Genomic DNA, 16,267 nt, shown 5'->3' with positions numbered 1-16,267 from the left:
CGCTGAAGGATGGCTTTTTTCCATCACTGTGTGACGCTTGCAAGTCACTGCCCAAGTGCTGGATTTCGACAACTTCGGAGTGAGACCGGGTTGCTAAAACTCAAATTTGTGATGTCACGGGGTATAAGGTCTGAATCTGCTCTATAAACAATGAATAAGGAAATATGTTCTAGATGACACTGAGAGCATCCAGAGGAATAATCTCAGTATATGGGTAAGTTTTCTGTTTCAGACCTGAGAACACAAGAGTGGAATAAAGCTAATTTGGCTATCAAAGAAATTAAGAAAAACATTCTGTGGGTCCACAAAATCAGGCTCCCATTCACTGTCAAAGGAGCAGCTCCAGACTTTAAACCCTGCGACATCACAAGTTTGATACTTCTCTGGTTTCTGGCTTTGAGAGAATGGAAATAACATATTGGAGTTCTGAAAGTTAGGTGGTGTTCCCCTTTAACCTTAAATGATTAAATATAGTGTTCAAAACTTTTCATTGGTAGCTTATTTATGTGCTGTAGTCAAGACTCTCTTGCCGATTTGCTGTAGTGCCATTTGCTTTATGTCTTGATGATGAATTATGTGCTGACAACAGTGGAGCTCTGAAACAGGCCTGGTCTTTGGCGCTTTCCAGGATAAGACTTAGACATGACAACACTTCCTCAGTCAAATCTCATTGTCCAGTCAAAGTACTCTTGACAGAGTGATATTCTCATTGTACATGGAGTGCTTTATATGAACATCCAAAGACGACGCTCTGATCATATAGCATGTAATGCCCTAAGGGCCTGGGTAGTGAGAGGGTGGAGAATATAGGCAGAGGGGTTGGGGAGGCTTAAGCTTTGGCAGTGATTGGTAGGGATTGCTACATCCAATGAGACTCTTAAAGCTGCTTTAAAAGAAATCTGTTTTATCACAATGTCTCCATTTTTGTCATCCTTTTATCCACATAAATCAGACAGCCTGCATTGCCTGGAAATAGCCTTCTATGGGGTAGTTATAGGCTTTACAGTAAATGCCTTTGTGATGTGCTTTTATTGTCTCTCTCTTCCTTTTCATTATCAAAGTTGAGGAATTTAGATTGTCTGCTTCTTGTTTGCCGTGCTGTGTGTGAAAATGGGCTTTTTTTCCTAGCAGACATCCATGAAGGAAAGCAATACTTCCCAAAGAGAAGCAAAGTACTGAGCATTAAGGCACAGCTCAAGTTGTAATATAAACCCATCAAGTATTTTACCCCTCACTGATTTCATCTTAAATGTTTAATATCCCACTCACTGCCGTCACACCCCTTTGCCACAATACATAAATGCTCATGTTTGGCTCACTGAGACGCTGTATCGCTGTGGATGTAAGTTTGTGGCCCAAATGGGGACATTTATATATTATTTAGACTTCTGGAGAAGGCTGTTTCACTGCTGGCATGGCACTGCTGAGAGAAGGCCCACCCCCATCAGTAACATGTGCACAAGATGGACAGTTCCCTCCAATAGCTCATTGGTTTTCAGCTGTTATCATTAACTACAGTGTGGACAGAGTCTGAATGCTTAAACAGTGGCAGTCCCAACTTGACGCTCCAGGTTAATTCAATGGCAGACGCTGGGTTTACACTCGTCACTGATGGGCAGTTTAGCTTTAAATACACCACAACACGCAACCAATTACTTCCAGGTCACTTACCTTGCGTGAGAACTGCTGTGATTGTTGCAAAGAATATCTGTAAGATCCTCCAGCAGCTCTGGTAGTAAACGCTCATTTTGGCACCCGGCGCGGCTCGCTGTTCCAGGCTCGTTCCCAGTGTCCGTGGTTTGGTGTTGTTTCAGCAGAGCGTGGAGCGGATCGTTTCATCCATTCCTGCAGTTCGCACAATTAACATGATCACACCTGTGGGAGTATAGATTGTAGTGTAGTCCGTGCTGCAGGTGACAGCGCATCGAGATCTGATCCTCTGCAGGTTCCCCGAGTTGTGCGTAAAAGTTGTGCGTAACGATCCTGGAGATGTGTCTCCTGAAGACTTTGTGCCCGGTCAGAGGAGTCTTGAGCTGAGACTGTGTGATAGAGAATGTTCCGTTTCGATCGATATGACCCCCTCTAAACGAAATATCTCAACTAGTCCTCCAGATTGAGTCGCTCTCCTACTCTGCCGCCGCGGCTGCCGGGACTCTGCGGTGTTAACGGCTGTTAGCAGATCACTGACTGTCTTGTGCGCAATCCTCAGGGCACTAAACTCATCATCTGTCACTGTTCATCCGCTCAGGAAGCGACGTCCAGTGCGCAGCTGGTAGGATTAACCCTGCGTTGGTTTGACTGCTATGTCAGAAGAAATGATGACACATTTAGTGTCTACTGATTGTTGATCACTGAATCTGATGATGTGGAACTTCACTGTATGTTGACCCAGTGTTAACATACAGTGAAACCTACATGCCATCAGGGAGGATACATGTTCAGATCTGCAGCGGAAATTTGAAGCAGGGTTGTAGTGACTCACCTGTCTGTCTTAAAAGTGTGACGTTGTAAGAACATAGTAAAAGTAAGATCAAAACAAATACAAACTTAAGAATAATGTCATTTTTGAGGTATAAATATAAATGAATACTCTGGAAGTATATTTTATTTTTGTTTTATTTTGTGACTGTTCTCTTGTGATGGAGGCCATGGTGTAGTGAAACAAATACACTGCATCAGCCATTTGGAAAGACTAACTTAAGTTTGCCTTGAATTTCTATTATTCTCTAACCCAGTGGTTCCCAACCAGGGGTCCCAGGATCCCTAGGGCCCCTTTAGTGAGTTACAGAGAGTCCCCAGTAACATGGGAAATAGATTATTTTCATGATTTGATTTACTATGGAAGTGAGCCCAGTGTGAGTAAGCATCATAAGAATGACTATTCTGATTACAGGTTTCACTTCCTCCACAGTTATCTCATCAACTGTAGTTAAAAATTTGTAGACATTCGTCCAAAATCTCATCAGATGGAGGCCCCTGAAGTGAAATCTTATGAAACAGGGTTCAATTTAGGGTCCTTGACATGAGAAAGGTTGAGAACCACTGCTCTACAGCACAGTTTTATTCAGTTTTGTTGCCTTGTTTGAAGATTATTATTGTTTACCTAAAATTATTAATGATTTTTTTTACACAGAGAGCCAAGATATTGCAACCTTGGATACATGAACTACAATAATGACACCAACCAGGGCAAGTCAGGCTAATTAGGACGTGGTTACATCACACTTACCTCATTATTACTGTTCATTCAAAATTTAGACATTGATAAATAGGAAAATTCTTCTTACATTATAAATATAACCAAATATGAGCACTTTTACAGTTTTTTCTTACATATTGCCCATGAAAAATTACACCAGCCTTAGTTCCAGTGATATTTACATTCTAATGGTCTCTGAGCGGTTGAGAGCATCAAGTGGATTTTTAGTGCCCTCTGATGGTTAAGAGGAGTTCCTATGTCAGTAAAAGCAAAGGTGAGTGACTGCCTATTGCTTACAGCCCAGTTGCATCAGAAATGTTGGGTTTTCAACTCATTTTGGATCATTTTGTTAACAGAGTGGCTGATAGATAGATTTTATATTCATGCATGTATCCAGATATTTTTTATGTACAGGTGCTGCGTGAAAGTGATGTTAACACTTGAGCAATGCATCGTTTTTGCATGTTTTGGGAACAGGAAGCAGATGTCAGTGGGATGAAATACTGCCGTTCCTCATCCTTCATAAACTGAACACAATATTTTCAACTCAGTGGTTCAACTTGGTGCACATACTGGCGTCTTTCCCTCCAACAAGGTACTTGTTTGCAGACTTGTAGCGGTAAATGTAATGGGGCTTTATTGACTAATAAAGAGGATTAACCAACATATCAACACACAGTGTGACCAAACCTCACAGTATCTGTAGACAGGAGGAAGTTGCCACAAGCTACTGCTGTGAGCTTATTTGAGCTCCTCCCTGGCACTGCAGCACTGTGATAAGCAGCAGCAGCAGCAGCATCTGTGTGTTGGGTTGCTCCAGTACGTTGTGGAGTACTGCCGTAGGATAATTTAGATCCTTTCCTATATACCTGCTCCTCACACACAAGTAGGCAGCAACTACAGTGTGTATTAAGAAAAGCTGAGAAGATTTACCCCCCAAAAAACTGGTGCTGAAGTTGTAGAGTGCAGATACACCCTCAGTGCTGCATGCACATTCATACTCACAACGCAGAACTGACTGTATGAAGAGGACATGAATGCTTGCCATACATGCATATATATGCAAATATTTTATGAGATTCAGCAGGCCTTAATAGCTGAAAGTCAACAGAACCACATGTCCACATCCCCGCTGTGTAAATTAAATAGTTTTGACTTGAGGAATTGACAGCTGAATGCCTGAGTAATCTCCCATCTGAATCTTCATTAACATAGCAGAGGCATGCTCTTGTGAGGAAACAGCCTTTTTAGTCACCTGATGCAGTGCGTGTGGGGAATCACTTGTCAGAAGCGTCACACATTCACCCATCATTTAACATGACATTAAGCTGTGCAGCAACAACAAAAAAATGAAAATCTGCTTTTTCTGACCTTCCTCCAGCGTTCCTGAATGAGAAGCATCCACAATGGCTCGCAGATGCAGAGACAACATATGGTGAAACCTGCCACGAATATGTTATAGACACTTAAGGACAGAGAAACAACACAGGCCTCCGGATATGCAAGTTAGGATGTTGACATAGATGGATGTCACAGCAGAGATGTGCTAGAGTGGGGAGAGTGGCCATAAACCAGTGATAGATGTGAGCGCCACGAGGAAAGGGAATGTGTTTTCAATGTACATCATCCTTCTGTTTGACAGATAGCGCTAGCTTCTGCTGAGGTGCATTTAGCTACACACGATGCTCTAATGTTTCCCATTCTCATTGCAAACTCAGAGAGCGAGTGCACTAAAATTTGCATATCTTTACAATAACATTGTTACAGAGCACTGAAGGTTGAACATACAGAGTCATGAGTAGAGTATTTATGGTCGTGAATATGTGATACTGCATGCTGTTGGGTTCTACTTTGTGATAATACTGTTGTAAAAGTTTGTAATCTTTTAATAAAAAACCCATGAGTTTCTCACTTTCTAATAAGCCATCAGTTCTGCCATTGCAATGTTGAAGGAACTGTTCAGCATTTTGGGAAATAGATGAGAAGATCGATACCACTCTCATGTTGAAAGTAGTATCAATCTTCTAATCTAACTCTTGGCAAGAAAGCAAATGAGCATATTTCCCCAAATGTTAAACTATTCCTTAAATAATTAGTCAATAAAAGGACTGTGGTCCAGAGGCTCTGCAGCGCTTTTCCAGAAGGTCAAACCAGAGCCGGCTCTACTTAAATAATATATGCAGTTACTTAGGGCCCCCTGGTCTGTAGGGGCCCCCTACAAAGGTTTTTTTTTTAAAATGAACACGAGACAATAATGAAATACATATGATTTTTTTAAGCAAATACTGTATGGAGAGGTGATTGGTTGTCAGGTAGGACAGGTAGAGAGGTGGGGTGAGTGAAAAACTTCTGACTGAGGGCGGAGTGACTGTGCATGCAGGAAAGAGCCAGTGACCAGGAATGTAAAACTGTGACACCTACAAAACGAGCACTCCCAGGACTCTGCGGTAGAAAAAGAAAAAAAAAGAAATCTTAATTTGCAGTTTTTGCAAACAAAATTAATGAACAAGACAAGAATGAAAATCACAAACTGGGATAAGTATCTTCACAAGCTATCCCTCGACAGCCTGTGATTTAAGTTAAATAAATTACATTTGGAGGCTGGTTTAAGAGGACAATTTATAGGGATAGGGGGTAACAGACAAATGCTGACTCAAGCTGTTTCAGTGCCATGTGAAGCGGCAACATGTCACACTCAAGGGGGCCTCGAAACTAAATCCTGCTTAGGTCCCTAACAGTTTAGGGCCAGTCCCGGGTCAACTGTCTTTGTACTTTTCCTCAGTAACTACAAAAGCAAGATAAAAGACAAAGTAAGTTTGAGAATAAACACCAGTTTTTTTTTCCACAGCCTGGCAACCCAAACATTGTTATTAATGGGGTTATTGCAAATCTATACATCAGCATATGGTTTATCAGCCATTATAAAGCCATCAGTTACATTATGAATACTTTATAAAAGGGGCCTTGTTAGAAAGTTCTGCGACTTTGTGACTGAAAGACGTTAGCATCCCTGACAAGAGATTTCTCCCATGGAAGACTAAGTGTTAAAAATCACACCAGTGCACCAGTGTTGGCTTTGTGATGCGGAATGGGTCTGATCTCGAAAATGAAGTTTGAATCTTTGCCACAACCAGCCCGAAAGTTGTGTTCTCAGAAAGTTTTACTGTGTTGACAGGTTTTTTGAATTCAGAGTTATTTTGAGTGTGACAAGTGGTGACATTTCTCAGTGGATAAATTGACACCTCTGCAAATATGGCTCCATATTCAAATCTGCTGAAGGTGTTTAATTAACTCATGAGAACTTAGGCACGGTGATTTTGAACACTCATTATTTCCAAATGAAGAGTGCTGTACTAATCTGCAGGCAATGGTCCAGGATAAACAGGACTTTAGCAGAGTCAGTAACACACAACCTGGGCTAACGAAAGTGACAAGAGCTTGGTAGCAACAAAGTGTCTATAGGGGGAACAGAGGAAGGCCTGTTATTTGGTAGAGACCTTATGCATTTTGCAGGCGGTGGTGGCTACGACCGAACACAGGAACAAACTGCACTCCAAAATAAAAATGAAATGTGAATAAGTATGAAACCAGCCTCACTACACCCACTCAAGCCTCAGATCAAGCAGTGACTTCTTAAAACCATGCCAGTACACTACACTACATGCAATTACAGCCTGGGATGCTCCCACCTGCAGCAGGATTTATCTATACCTTCTCACCCACTAAACCTTCAAAGACTGTGCATTGTTCAAACCGCCATGGATAACAATCCCTCTACTTAGAGTGCTAAAGCACACTTTTTCCATTATATTCTACAGCGGATAAAATGGCAAAAGACAAATCGTTGAGATGCTGAACGTTTCTTCCTATTAAATTACGGAGAAAATGGTTTCTGTGTCCTTAATAGGAAGAAGACGGCTGCAGGCTTTTTCATATTACACGCTTGTACAGCATCCACCGCACTCCCTCGCTAGCTGCTCTCCAAATATTAATTGCAAGTATGTAAAATTTGTAAGGTACACAGCAGAGTCCTGAGCAAACACAAGCTCATGTGGCTGAAATACACACAGGAGCAGGATCTGTCTTTATTCTCCAGGGTCTTAGAGGCACACTGGTTAGCTCTGCAAGAGAGAGTCACACACACGCATTGAGACGGATCTTACAAGTGATTCCAATTATGAACTGTGTGTGTGTTAGATACTGTGAAGTCCTTGGAAGCATCCCAGTCACTAGAAGAAAATTTGGCATTGTGTGTTTATGCAGACCATGGTTATGTTACATTTGCATGTTAATATGTACCGGATATGTTTTATGTTTCAACAACGCTGCAGTTAACATGTGGTTAGGTTTAGGCAAAAAACCACAAGATCATTTTTGGCTTAAAATACCCAGTTCTGGGGGCACATCCCAGCTGAAAACAGTGTGATAGCTCAGAAGAAAAACATTCACATTTAATGCCACTATCCCGGCTGGAAAACAATGACAGGTCAATAAAACGTTTCTTAACAGAAGCTAAGGAACACCCATGTTTGGGGAATAAAGAGCCAGTGGAAAAACAGCAGTGGGTTGCTTAAAAACATCCAGTTTTGGGGCTAAAAAGCTGCTGAAAATACAGTAGTAACCAGCTACATAACACTGTTTATGTTGGTCTCGAACAGCAGTCTGCAGTGTCATGCCAAGGTGACATGCCATCCACCATCCCCACCATATCCACCTCCAGATGGCAAAGTTAGCTCATGTATTATGTTACTTTAGAAATGTTGATATGCTTCGTTTGAATTGTACAAATGTAACAATTTTGTGATTTGCACGGATGTCTAATGCCAACATTTTCCTCTGGCCACTGGGATGTTGGAAGTACAGAATCATTTCTTGTTGTGATAGCCACACAAACAGAGATGAAAGTCCTGCTGACGCTCTTTATTTGACATACTGATGCTTACAACAGCAAATTTACTCACAAGTTCACTCTTTTATTTGAATAGCATACCAATAGTTGTTTTTCCAAACTCTTGTGCAGAGAAATGCTGTCTGCAGCTTCCTAATCCAGCCCAAACTGGGCCATGAGAGACAGCTCTCCATGTTTGGGTTGAATACCCCCAGGCAGCCGAAGAAGAGTTTGTTCAGCCTAATCTCCACTGTGTGATGTGTGACTTCTTCCCCTGCTGTCGTACTCATGTAATCTGCTGTTTGTGCCGCTTTAAGTCCGGGGAGCAGCGAGGGGTTGAAGCGGGAGACTACATGATGGGAACTGTCATCTCTGTCCCATCGATGGGTGCTGCCAGTATCCTGCTAATCCCCGGAGTAATCCCACCACCACAACAGAGAAATCAGACACACTAAGGCAGGCAGGACAGGGCTCTGCAGACCTCTGCACAGCCAATACTGTAGTGCACACACACACACACACAAGCACACACACACTGTTAACACAGTGACAACAGCCACTTTACAGGAAGACTGGCTCTCACGCTTGATTGACGACTGAATTGATGTTTACATGTCTTGACAAATAACCAAAATGCATGAAGCGACTGAGGATTGTTTGCATTTTGAGTGAAATTGAGTCACTTCTCGGGTAAAAAGAAAAAAGCGTCCAATCTGGGCTGAGTGTGACTGAGATATGTGATGTATGTCAGTGTTGCAGTGTTTTTTTTCTCTGAACTTATTAAGCAATCCAAGAGGGGATTTCAGTTAAATACTATGTATCTAGTTATAAATGATGTCTTCAATTCAGAGAACAGTCAAAAAGTCATCAAACTTTCTGAGGAAGAGTTTATTCTGTTTCCCCCTGAATCAATAGTTATGTGAAAGCATAGGAACTTGAGGATCATTGAGCCGAAGCAAAATTTCTAAACACAAAAAAATCTGTCATCTCCTTGTGTTGTCTCACAGCTGTCTGAAAAAGCAGAAAGCAGATGGAATCTGACTGGGTGAAAACCAGATGTTAGGTTGCTGCGTAAAATCTGCTCCTCGCTCTACGATACAAACGTTTCTTCTATCTCATATTTTCTTTATTTCCTAATGAGGAAGCTTTGATGTCTCTGAGAGACTAAATAATTCTTACTGGAAGCTGCCTTCTTGACAATTATCCAAGAAATATGTTAACAATAGTGACATAAAACAATAATAAGATCTCGACATCGAGAAATTTGTTTCCTCGTAGCGACCAAAGAAGAAAAGAATACATGTAAGGCAATTATCAAACAGTTAGTTTGTCTCCTACCAAGATCATCTGTGAGGCATATAATCCTCATGTTTTAACAATCATCTCATTAATTTCCAGTTTAGTTATCTTAAGGAGGTTGTAGGGGAAATGAGATCAGTGATCCACTATTCAGGCCACGATAAAGCGGAGATATCTCATTGAAAATTCTTTACGATCCTCTCATCTATCTATTTCATCTATCATTTATACATTTTTAGTCATGCTAGCACCATGGCTGTATGTATGGAAATGTCAGACGCTCCATCCACACTTTGGTTTCAACTGAAATATCTCAACAACTATTGTATATATTGGCATAAATTTGGTTCATACAGCCATGTATCCCTCAGAATGAATTGTAATCACTCTGGGGATCCCCTGACTTTCCATCTAGTGTCAAAATTAGGTCAAAATTCTAATATGTCTATGTGCATTTTGCATGGATGGCTTAATGAATGGGCCTACTAGGCACAGGCCTTGGGGCCCAAAGAGCCACTGGCGGTGGATAAACAGGAAACAGCTGATAGCAGGAATGAGCAGCTAATAGCACGAGGGAAATGCAAACTTGACAGACACTGTAAAGATGAGCAACTGGGGAGACAAGGAATTGCCCTCGCAAATGAAGAAGCCATTAACCGTCAAATGACAGTAACGGTGAAGGACCGCCAACTTATGAGAGAATCGCCGAAGGACTGACCAGCCGCGGCTTCCCTCCCACGTCACTGTTTACGTCACACGCTGAGCTACACGTTTTGTTACTTGCTCACGCCCCCCATTGTCCCGAAAAAGGCACATTCTGTATAAACAAAAGTAGGTAGGCGGCATTTTGCTGCACTCCCTGATTTTGTTTTTATACTGCCAATGCTGAAAGAAGACTGATTGGGCTTTCCTGCAAAGTTGCACAATTCCTATTTAAAAAGGGCTAAAGAGACACAAAATAACCCTAAAACAGGCAAAACAACTGCAAAGAAACACAGAATGACTACAAAGAGACACAAAGCTACCAAAAAAGACATAAAATGACCTCAAAGAGAAACAAAATTACTTCAATAATTCCCATTTTCCACCAAATTAGCACGTTAATGTGTTGTTGTTGTTTTAAATATGGGAAACCCATAAAAAATAGGTGATGGGCTAGTTCCTATTGCCTGTAGACCAGAGCTACACAAAATGAATTCAGCTCTGGACTGCATTCATTTTACTTTCATTAATCCCCATTGAAGCATGTTTTTCCCTGGTGTGCTGTGTTTGAGGTTATGGACAGGCTGGAAAAACAGGTTAGTAAACAGTAGAAAGCTCCATGGTGGTCAGTGAAAATGTTACAGTGGTTACTCCTTTTTTTGTAAGTCTTACTTCTTCAGTCAGTCTCTTAAACTCGGTTCAAACTAAATTTAGAATGATGTTTAAGTGCTGCCTGGGCAGAGATGGGTAGGATTTTGTAGCGGCCTGTCATTGCAAAAGGGAAAATCAGTGCTTCTACCCGGGTGTTGTATTTCCATTGAAGCTGATTGGAGCTGGAGCTGATAAATATCCGTGACTACTGCAGTCATTTAACCCCGGTGTGAATGCGGATTGTAACCTTTTTCATGACATTAAAAGGCCAGATGATAATGAGTGTTAGTGGGGGGGTGTGTGCAGTGGGAAAGGGACATAAATTACTACAAAGAGACACATAACAAAAAAAAAAGACTCAAAATTACCCCAAAGAGACACAAAAACACAAAGAGACACATAACAACCACAAAGGGATGGATAATCACCACAAAGTCTATGTATCTTGCCTCTGTGTAGGAGAGATGGTGGGGCCCCTTGCATAACAGTGCCCAGGAGCATACTGTCTCATAATCCACCTGTGAAACTTTGATTCATGGCCCTGTGTTTAGTGCTAAATAGCTAAGGTTAGCATGCTAACATGCTAAACTAAGATGTTAAATAAAGTAGACTTAATACCTGCTAAACATCAGCATATTCACATTGTCATTGTGAGCATGTTAGCATGCTGGCCTTAGCATTTAGCTCTGCTGTGCCAGAAGTACAGGCTCACATTGACAGTGGTATAGCTGTAGACTTCTAATCTTGTTATACAGATGCCCTGAAAGAAGTTTCTCATCTTGGGGTTGTAAAGGAATATCTCTACGTATTACCTCCTCATTTCCTCTGTATTTTCTCTTTTGTTGAAACTGTGTAGAGGTTAAGTGGTAAAATGGATAATAGAGAACTGTTTTATGGCAGCACCACTGGCTCCATGACAGCTCTAGTGGATTAAATCTCTACTACAATACAATTTGGGTGACAGCTCTGGAGGTCAGACAAGGAGACTAGACAGACTCTTATTTCAGTTGCTGGCAAGCTGAGAGGCCTTGACCCAAATTTAATATGTTTGCCAAAAGGACATGTACATACTCAGTATGAGGAGGTTGTTTGCTGCGCACATTAACAGTGAAAGAGAACCAAGAAAAGATGATAAAGTGATGTCAAGCCTTGTCTGTAATCGGAGAACTGAACTAAAGGGCAAAGATGACAGGTTATTTAAGTGCAAGGACAGTTAAGTACAATGCAGGCAGGCAGCACAGATATCAATCCACTTTGAGAGTGGCCCATAAATGCTACCCAAAGGACCTATGAGGCTGATGAGGTTGATGGAAGGGTCAGAGAGAGTGAATTGCAACACCCCATTGGTTGAACATTAAGGTCATGAGGTGGACCTTGGTAGAATCAGATTGTCAAGGATGAGAGGTGCCGGTGGCGACGTTCAATAAAACATGAGAGCAATCTTCTCACCAGGAGTAAAAGTGCTCTGCAGTTCAACTCCAGGCAGCCCAAACAGATTTCCCCTGTGAGCCAAAAGCACTGCAGCTGCTCATTCACCACGGCCGACAATCCAAGCTGCCATCAAATCGACAGTCGTTCCCAGAAATAGTGCTGAAAATTGGTCAAACTATCACACAGTATCTGACCTCTGACAAAGCTTATCTTGCACAAGAAAACGTATGGAGCTGAAATGATAGTGTCTGTCTGCTCCAGCTCCTCTTTCTGCCTCATTAGTTGCTGATATTGGATAGGTTATCTCAGCTTACAGCACATTTTAAGGTTGTAGCCAGCTCACCTTATCCTGAAAACGCTGCAGCGGAAAGGTTACATTTTTGTAAGAATATCACACCTGAAACTCCTTTTAAATATGATGATTAGATTTGTGCCCACTGCTTCCCCTATATGTCTCCTGTGTAGCAATGAAGGTGTGTCAATGATGGCTACATCCTGAGTTTGTTCCATAGCTGAAGGCTGCTTGCTACAGGGCATGAAATGAGGAGACAGATGATAAGCTTCTCCCTCACGCTCTGGGGAGCACAGTCAGCCATGATGGAGTGAATCATGACGGGCAGGAATCTCAGTCACATATGTATATATACACCAACACTGGACATTGCATTGACAAACACAATATGGATGGGTCTCTGTTCGGATATGGCCACTGGATTCTTGGAGACCTGGATACATGGAAGTCTGATTATGTTTCAAGACTATGTACATTTGAAAGCAGTTTGCTTTCTGTTGTTATTTGCTGGGCTTTAGTCATTGATTTAAGGAACAGCGTGTAAGATTTAGGGGGATTTAGTGGCATCGAGTGGTGTGTATGCAGATTTCAACCAGCTGAATTCCTTCAGTGTTCATTGTCCAGGAGGTTTTTACCAGGAGCCGAATCATCCGTAGAGGTCTCCTCCTCTCCAACACAACAAATGGATGAATAAACCGGGAAACACAGCATAAGCAGTTTCATGTTACAAATCAGTGTTTCTCTGATGCTATTCAGTTTATCAGAAACGAGCCATTAGCCCAGGACTTGATCACCTGTTTTCTCTCATAACTGAAGATCAAGGCATTCAGGAGGTTTTCCAAGGAGCTAAGTTATCCACAGAGGTCTTCTTCTCTCTTAAACAAACAGATTCAAACCAGTAAAAAAACTGAATAAAGCAGTTTCACATTAAAAAGTCAGTGTTTTTCTGACACTCTCGCTGTGGAGCGGCTGCTAAAATATAAACGCCTCATTCTAAGGTAACAAAAACACAACAATTCTTATGCCCAGGTGACTATACACTAAAGAAAGCATACTTATTATATTATTTTCCATTTCTGCCAATATATCCCCCTAAATCCTACACACTAAACCTTTAATGCTGAAAAATATTTTTAAAAGTGCATGTGTTTCAGTTCTGAAGAAATTTTTGCACCTGAACAGAAACAGCAGCCTAAGTAGTAAAGCAGACTGTAAATATCAAACTTCCAAGTCTTCCCCTTCAGCATTCTTTAAGACTCTGCAGGACCAGAGGGGCTCCACATCTAAGCCCAATTTCCCTTTCACTGATAGAGTGCCAAATTCCAGGAATTACCTGGCAAACTGTGATCAGGTCCAGAGGATTAACACGAATATTCTCTTCCAAAAGTCAGACGTTTTTTTAATTCATCTCCAGAGGGTGGTTTAGGAAAAGGCCAATGAGTTGATGTCAGAGCTCAACTTTAATTTATGTATATTTCTTTTCGTGCAAGCTCACAACAGCATGACATGCAGGCTGAGCAGTTAGCCAGCCATGTTATTAGATTTTTTTTTTCTTGCTGGGGAGGACACATGAGGAGTTTTGGGGCAGGCAACATGTCAATCTAACAGCAGGTGAATGGACAGATATGACACTGTATGTAATCATGTTATGTCATAGAAATAATCAGGTGAAATGTGTGAAAGTCAAAATATTCAATTAGGAGGGGGTGCAGCGGTGCGGTTGTGCTGCCATCTAGTGCTCCAAGGCTGCACCTTGCTGCTTGTTGAGCATGCAGTGGGATGTAAAATGAATTCAGCTCTGGACTGCATTCATTTTCCTTTCATTTATCTCCTGTGAAGCGTGTGTGTGTGTGTGTGTGTGTGTGTGTGTGTGTGACTGGGGATTTCGCCTTAGCACAGACTTTTATTCAGAGCATCTCACAGTGCCAGGAGTGCACACGTCTCTAGTGAGGGTAATCCCAGAGGGAATCAAAGCCATAGTCCCGGCAGTGTTACTGCCATGTTGTATCCATTTAACTTCACACTGCGTATCTGTATCCCACAATTTTATGACTGTGTCGAGTTTGACGTTGATGGTTTGCAGTTCACCCATATTCCAAATAAATAAATAAAATAAAATGAAGAATTCTGACATACCTCTAGTGGTACTCAGCCATGTGGAGGGTTTTTGGTTTCATTTGCATAGTTGTTGAGATATTAGTTCCTGAGATTTTTCACCACATCCCCAATACACTTATATTACATTTTAAAAAATTCAATTTTGAACCACTTTCTAGTAAAGAAATACTCCTATTTAATCTGTAATCCACAGTGTGCTATGTGGAGTATCAGTAATAAGGACATTTTTCTGGTTAGAAAAGTGACTGGTGACTTTTTATGTCATTTTTCCATGGTTTTACTGTGAAAAATGTCTTGCTTTGCCTCCATTGTATTGGGGTTTGTGAAAGAGATCTCAGAAATGTCAAAACTGAGGCAAAACACTGTCTGAATGGCTGCATACCACTAGTCATAACCAAGGTTATTATACTTAACTAAAACAAAGCTAAAAAGCAAGACTAGGTTTGAAAAAAAAAATTAGTTAATGAAATGAAAATAAAAATAAAAATAGACTTCTAACCATGGATGAATCACTGAATGGGCCTACAGGGTCAGGGGCCCAAACTGTCACGGGGCCGCCCTGGCCTTCACCTGCAAAATGTCACTCAAATTAACACGAACAGAGCAGGAAAAGACCCAAAATGACCACAAGGAGACATAAAAAAACACAAAGAGATGCAAAGAGACAGAGATGCACAATGATTGCAAAACAATGAAAAAAGAGGCAAAACCATCACAAAGTCTGTGTGTCTTGCTTCTATGTAGGAGAAGTGGTGGGGTCTTTTGCATATCTGTGCCTGGGGGGGCCCACTGTCTCAGTCCCATGACTGAAACAATATTGTGTACTGAACAAAACGAACAAAAATAAAATAAAATAGAATAAAATGAAATAAAATAAATGAAAAATAAAATAAAATAAATATACAGGAAATGTCTTTAGTTTTAGTCTTTCTCAATTTGGTCAAATTTGCCAACTTAAAGGGAAATTTCGGTTTTCTCAATTTGGTCAAATTTGCCAACTTAAAGGGAAATTTCGGTTTATTTCAACCTGTCTCCTATCGTCCTAAATTTGTTTCAAGTGACTAGTGACATAAAAATAATAGTTAGCATGTTAGCCGTTAGACTAGATAGTAGCGTCAGACCTGTTAAAACGTAAGTGAACGGGCAACCTTCAAGTGCAAAGTTAGTCCACTAAACAAGCTTTTTTTCCACAAAGACCGCATTCGGATAAATGTCAGAGAACATATAGAAAACAAAAGCACGGCCAAAATATATCTCGCAAGCTCTAGATAAAGCCCAGCTGGATACTACTCCAGGTGGAAGTGTCTCGTCTTCAGTCACATCCAGACCTTGAAAATAAGGCTGCAACCGGTCCCATTCCTTGCAACAGAGGCAATCCTCTTCTGTGGGCACTGGGGCACAGCATTCACAGGTACACCACCAATCTCCAGAGCTACGCAGCCTTGCAGCAGCCATTCCTCCTCTCTCGTCCTCTACCTGTTGCGCCTCTCTCTCTCTCCTCCTCCGTTCTTCAATTTCATGAAGCTCTTCAGTGTATTCTGGCTCAAATAAATAAGGGCGGCCATCAAACTCTGCAAAATCAAATTCCTCCTCCACAAAGTCTAAGTCTGGCAAAACGTCAGCCATTATTCTATGAATCTTTCATAAAATAAATGAATGAACCTTTCAGGCTACTGTCCGGTTCTGC

General features: G+C 41.3%; 1 protein-coding gene across 1 annotated transcript in view; it reads right to left on the bottom strand.

Moving 5' to 3' along the window:
• The window catches only part of LOC126393860 (transmembrane protein 132D), a 36,063-nt gene extending 33,740 nt beyond the window's left edge, over positions 1-2,323 (bottom strand). The window contains exon 1 of the mRNA XM_050050250.1: positions 1,672-2,323. Coding sequence (XP_049906207.1) covers positions 1,672-1,747 — 76 coding nt within the window. The 5' untranslated portion in view covers positions 1,748-2,323. The remainder of the gene's footprint in view (positions 1-1,671) is intronic.
• Between the last annotated feature and the right edge of the window lie 13,944 nt (positions 2,324-16,267).

This window comes from Epinephelus moara, chromosome 8, assembly GCF_006386435.1.
Source record: "Epinephelus moara isolate mb chromosome 8, YSFRI_EMoa_1.0, whole genome shotgun sequence".
Classification (NCBI taxonomy): domain Eukaryota; kingdom Metazoa; phylum Chordata; class Actinopteri; order Perciformes; family Serranidae; genus Epinephelus; species Epinephelus moara.
This window is presented reverse-complemented; position numbering and strand designations above follow the sequence as displayed.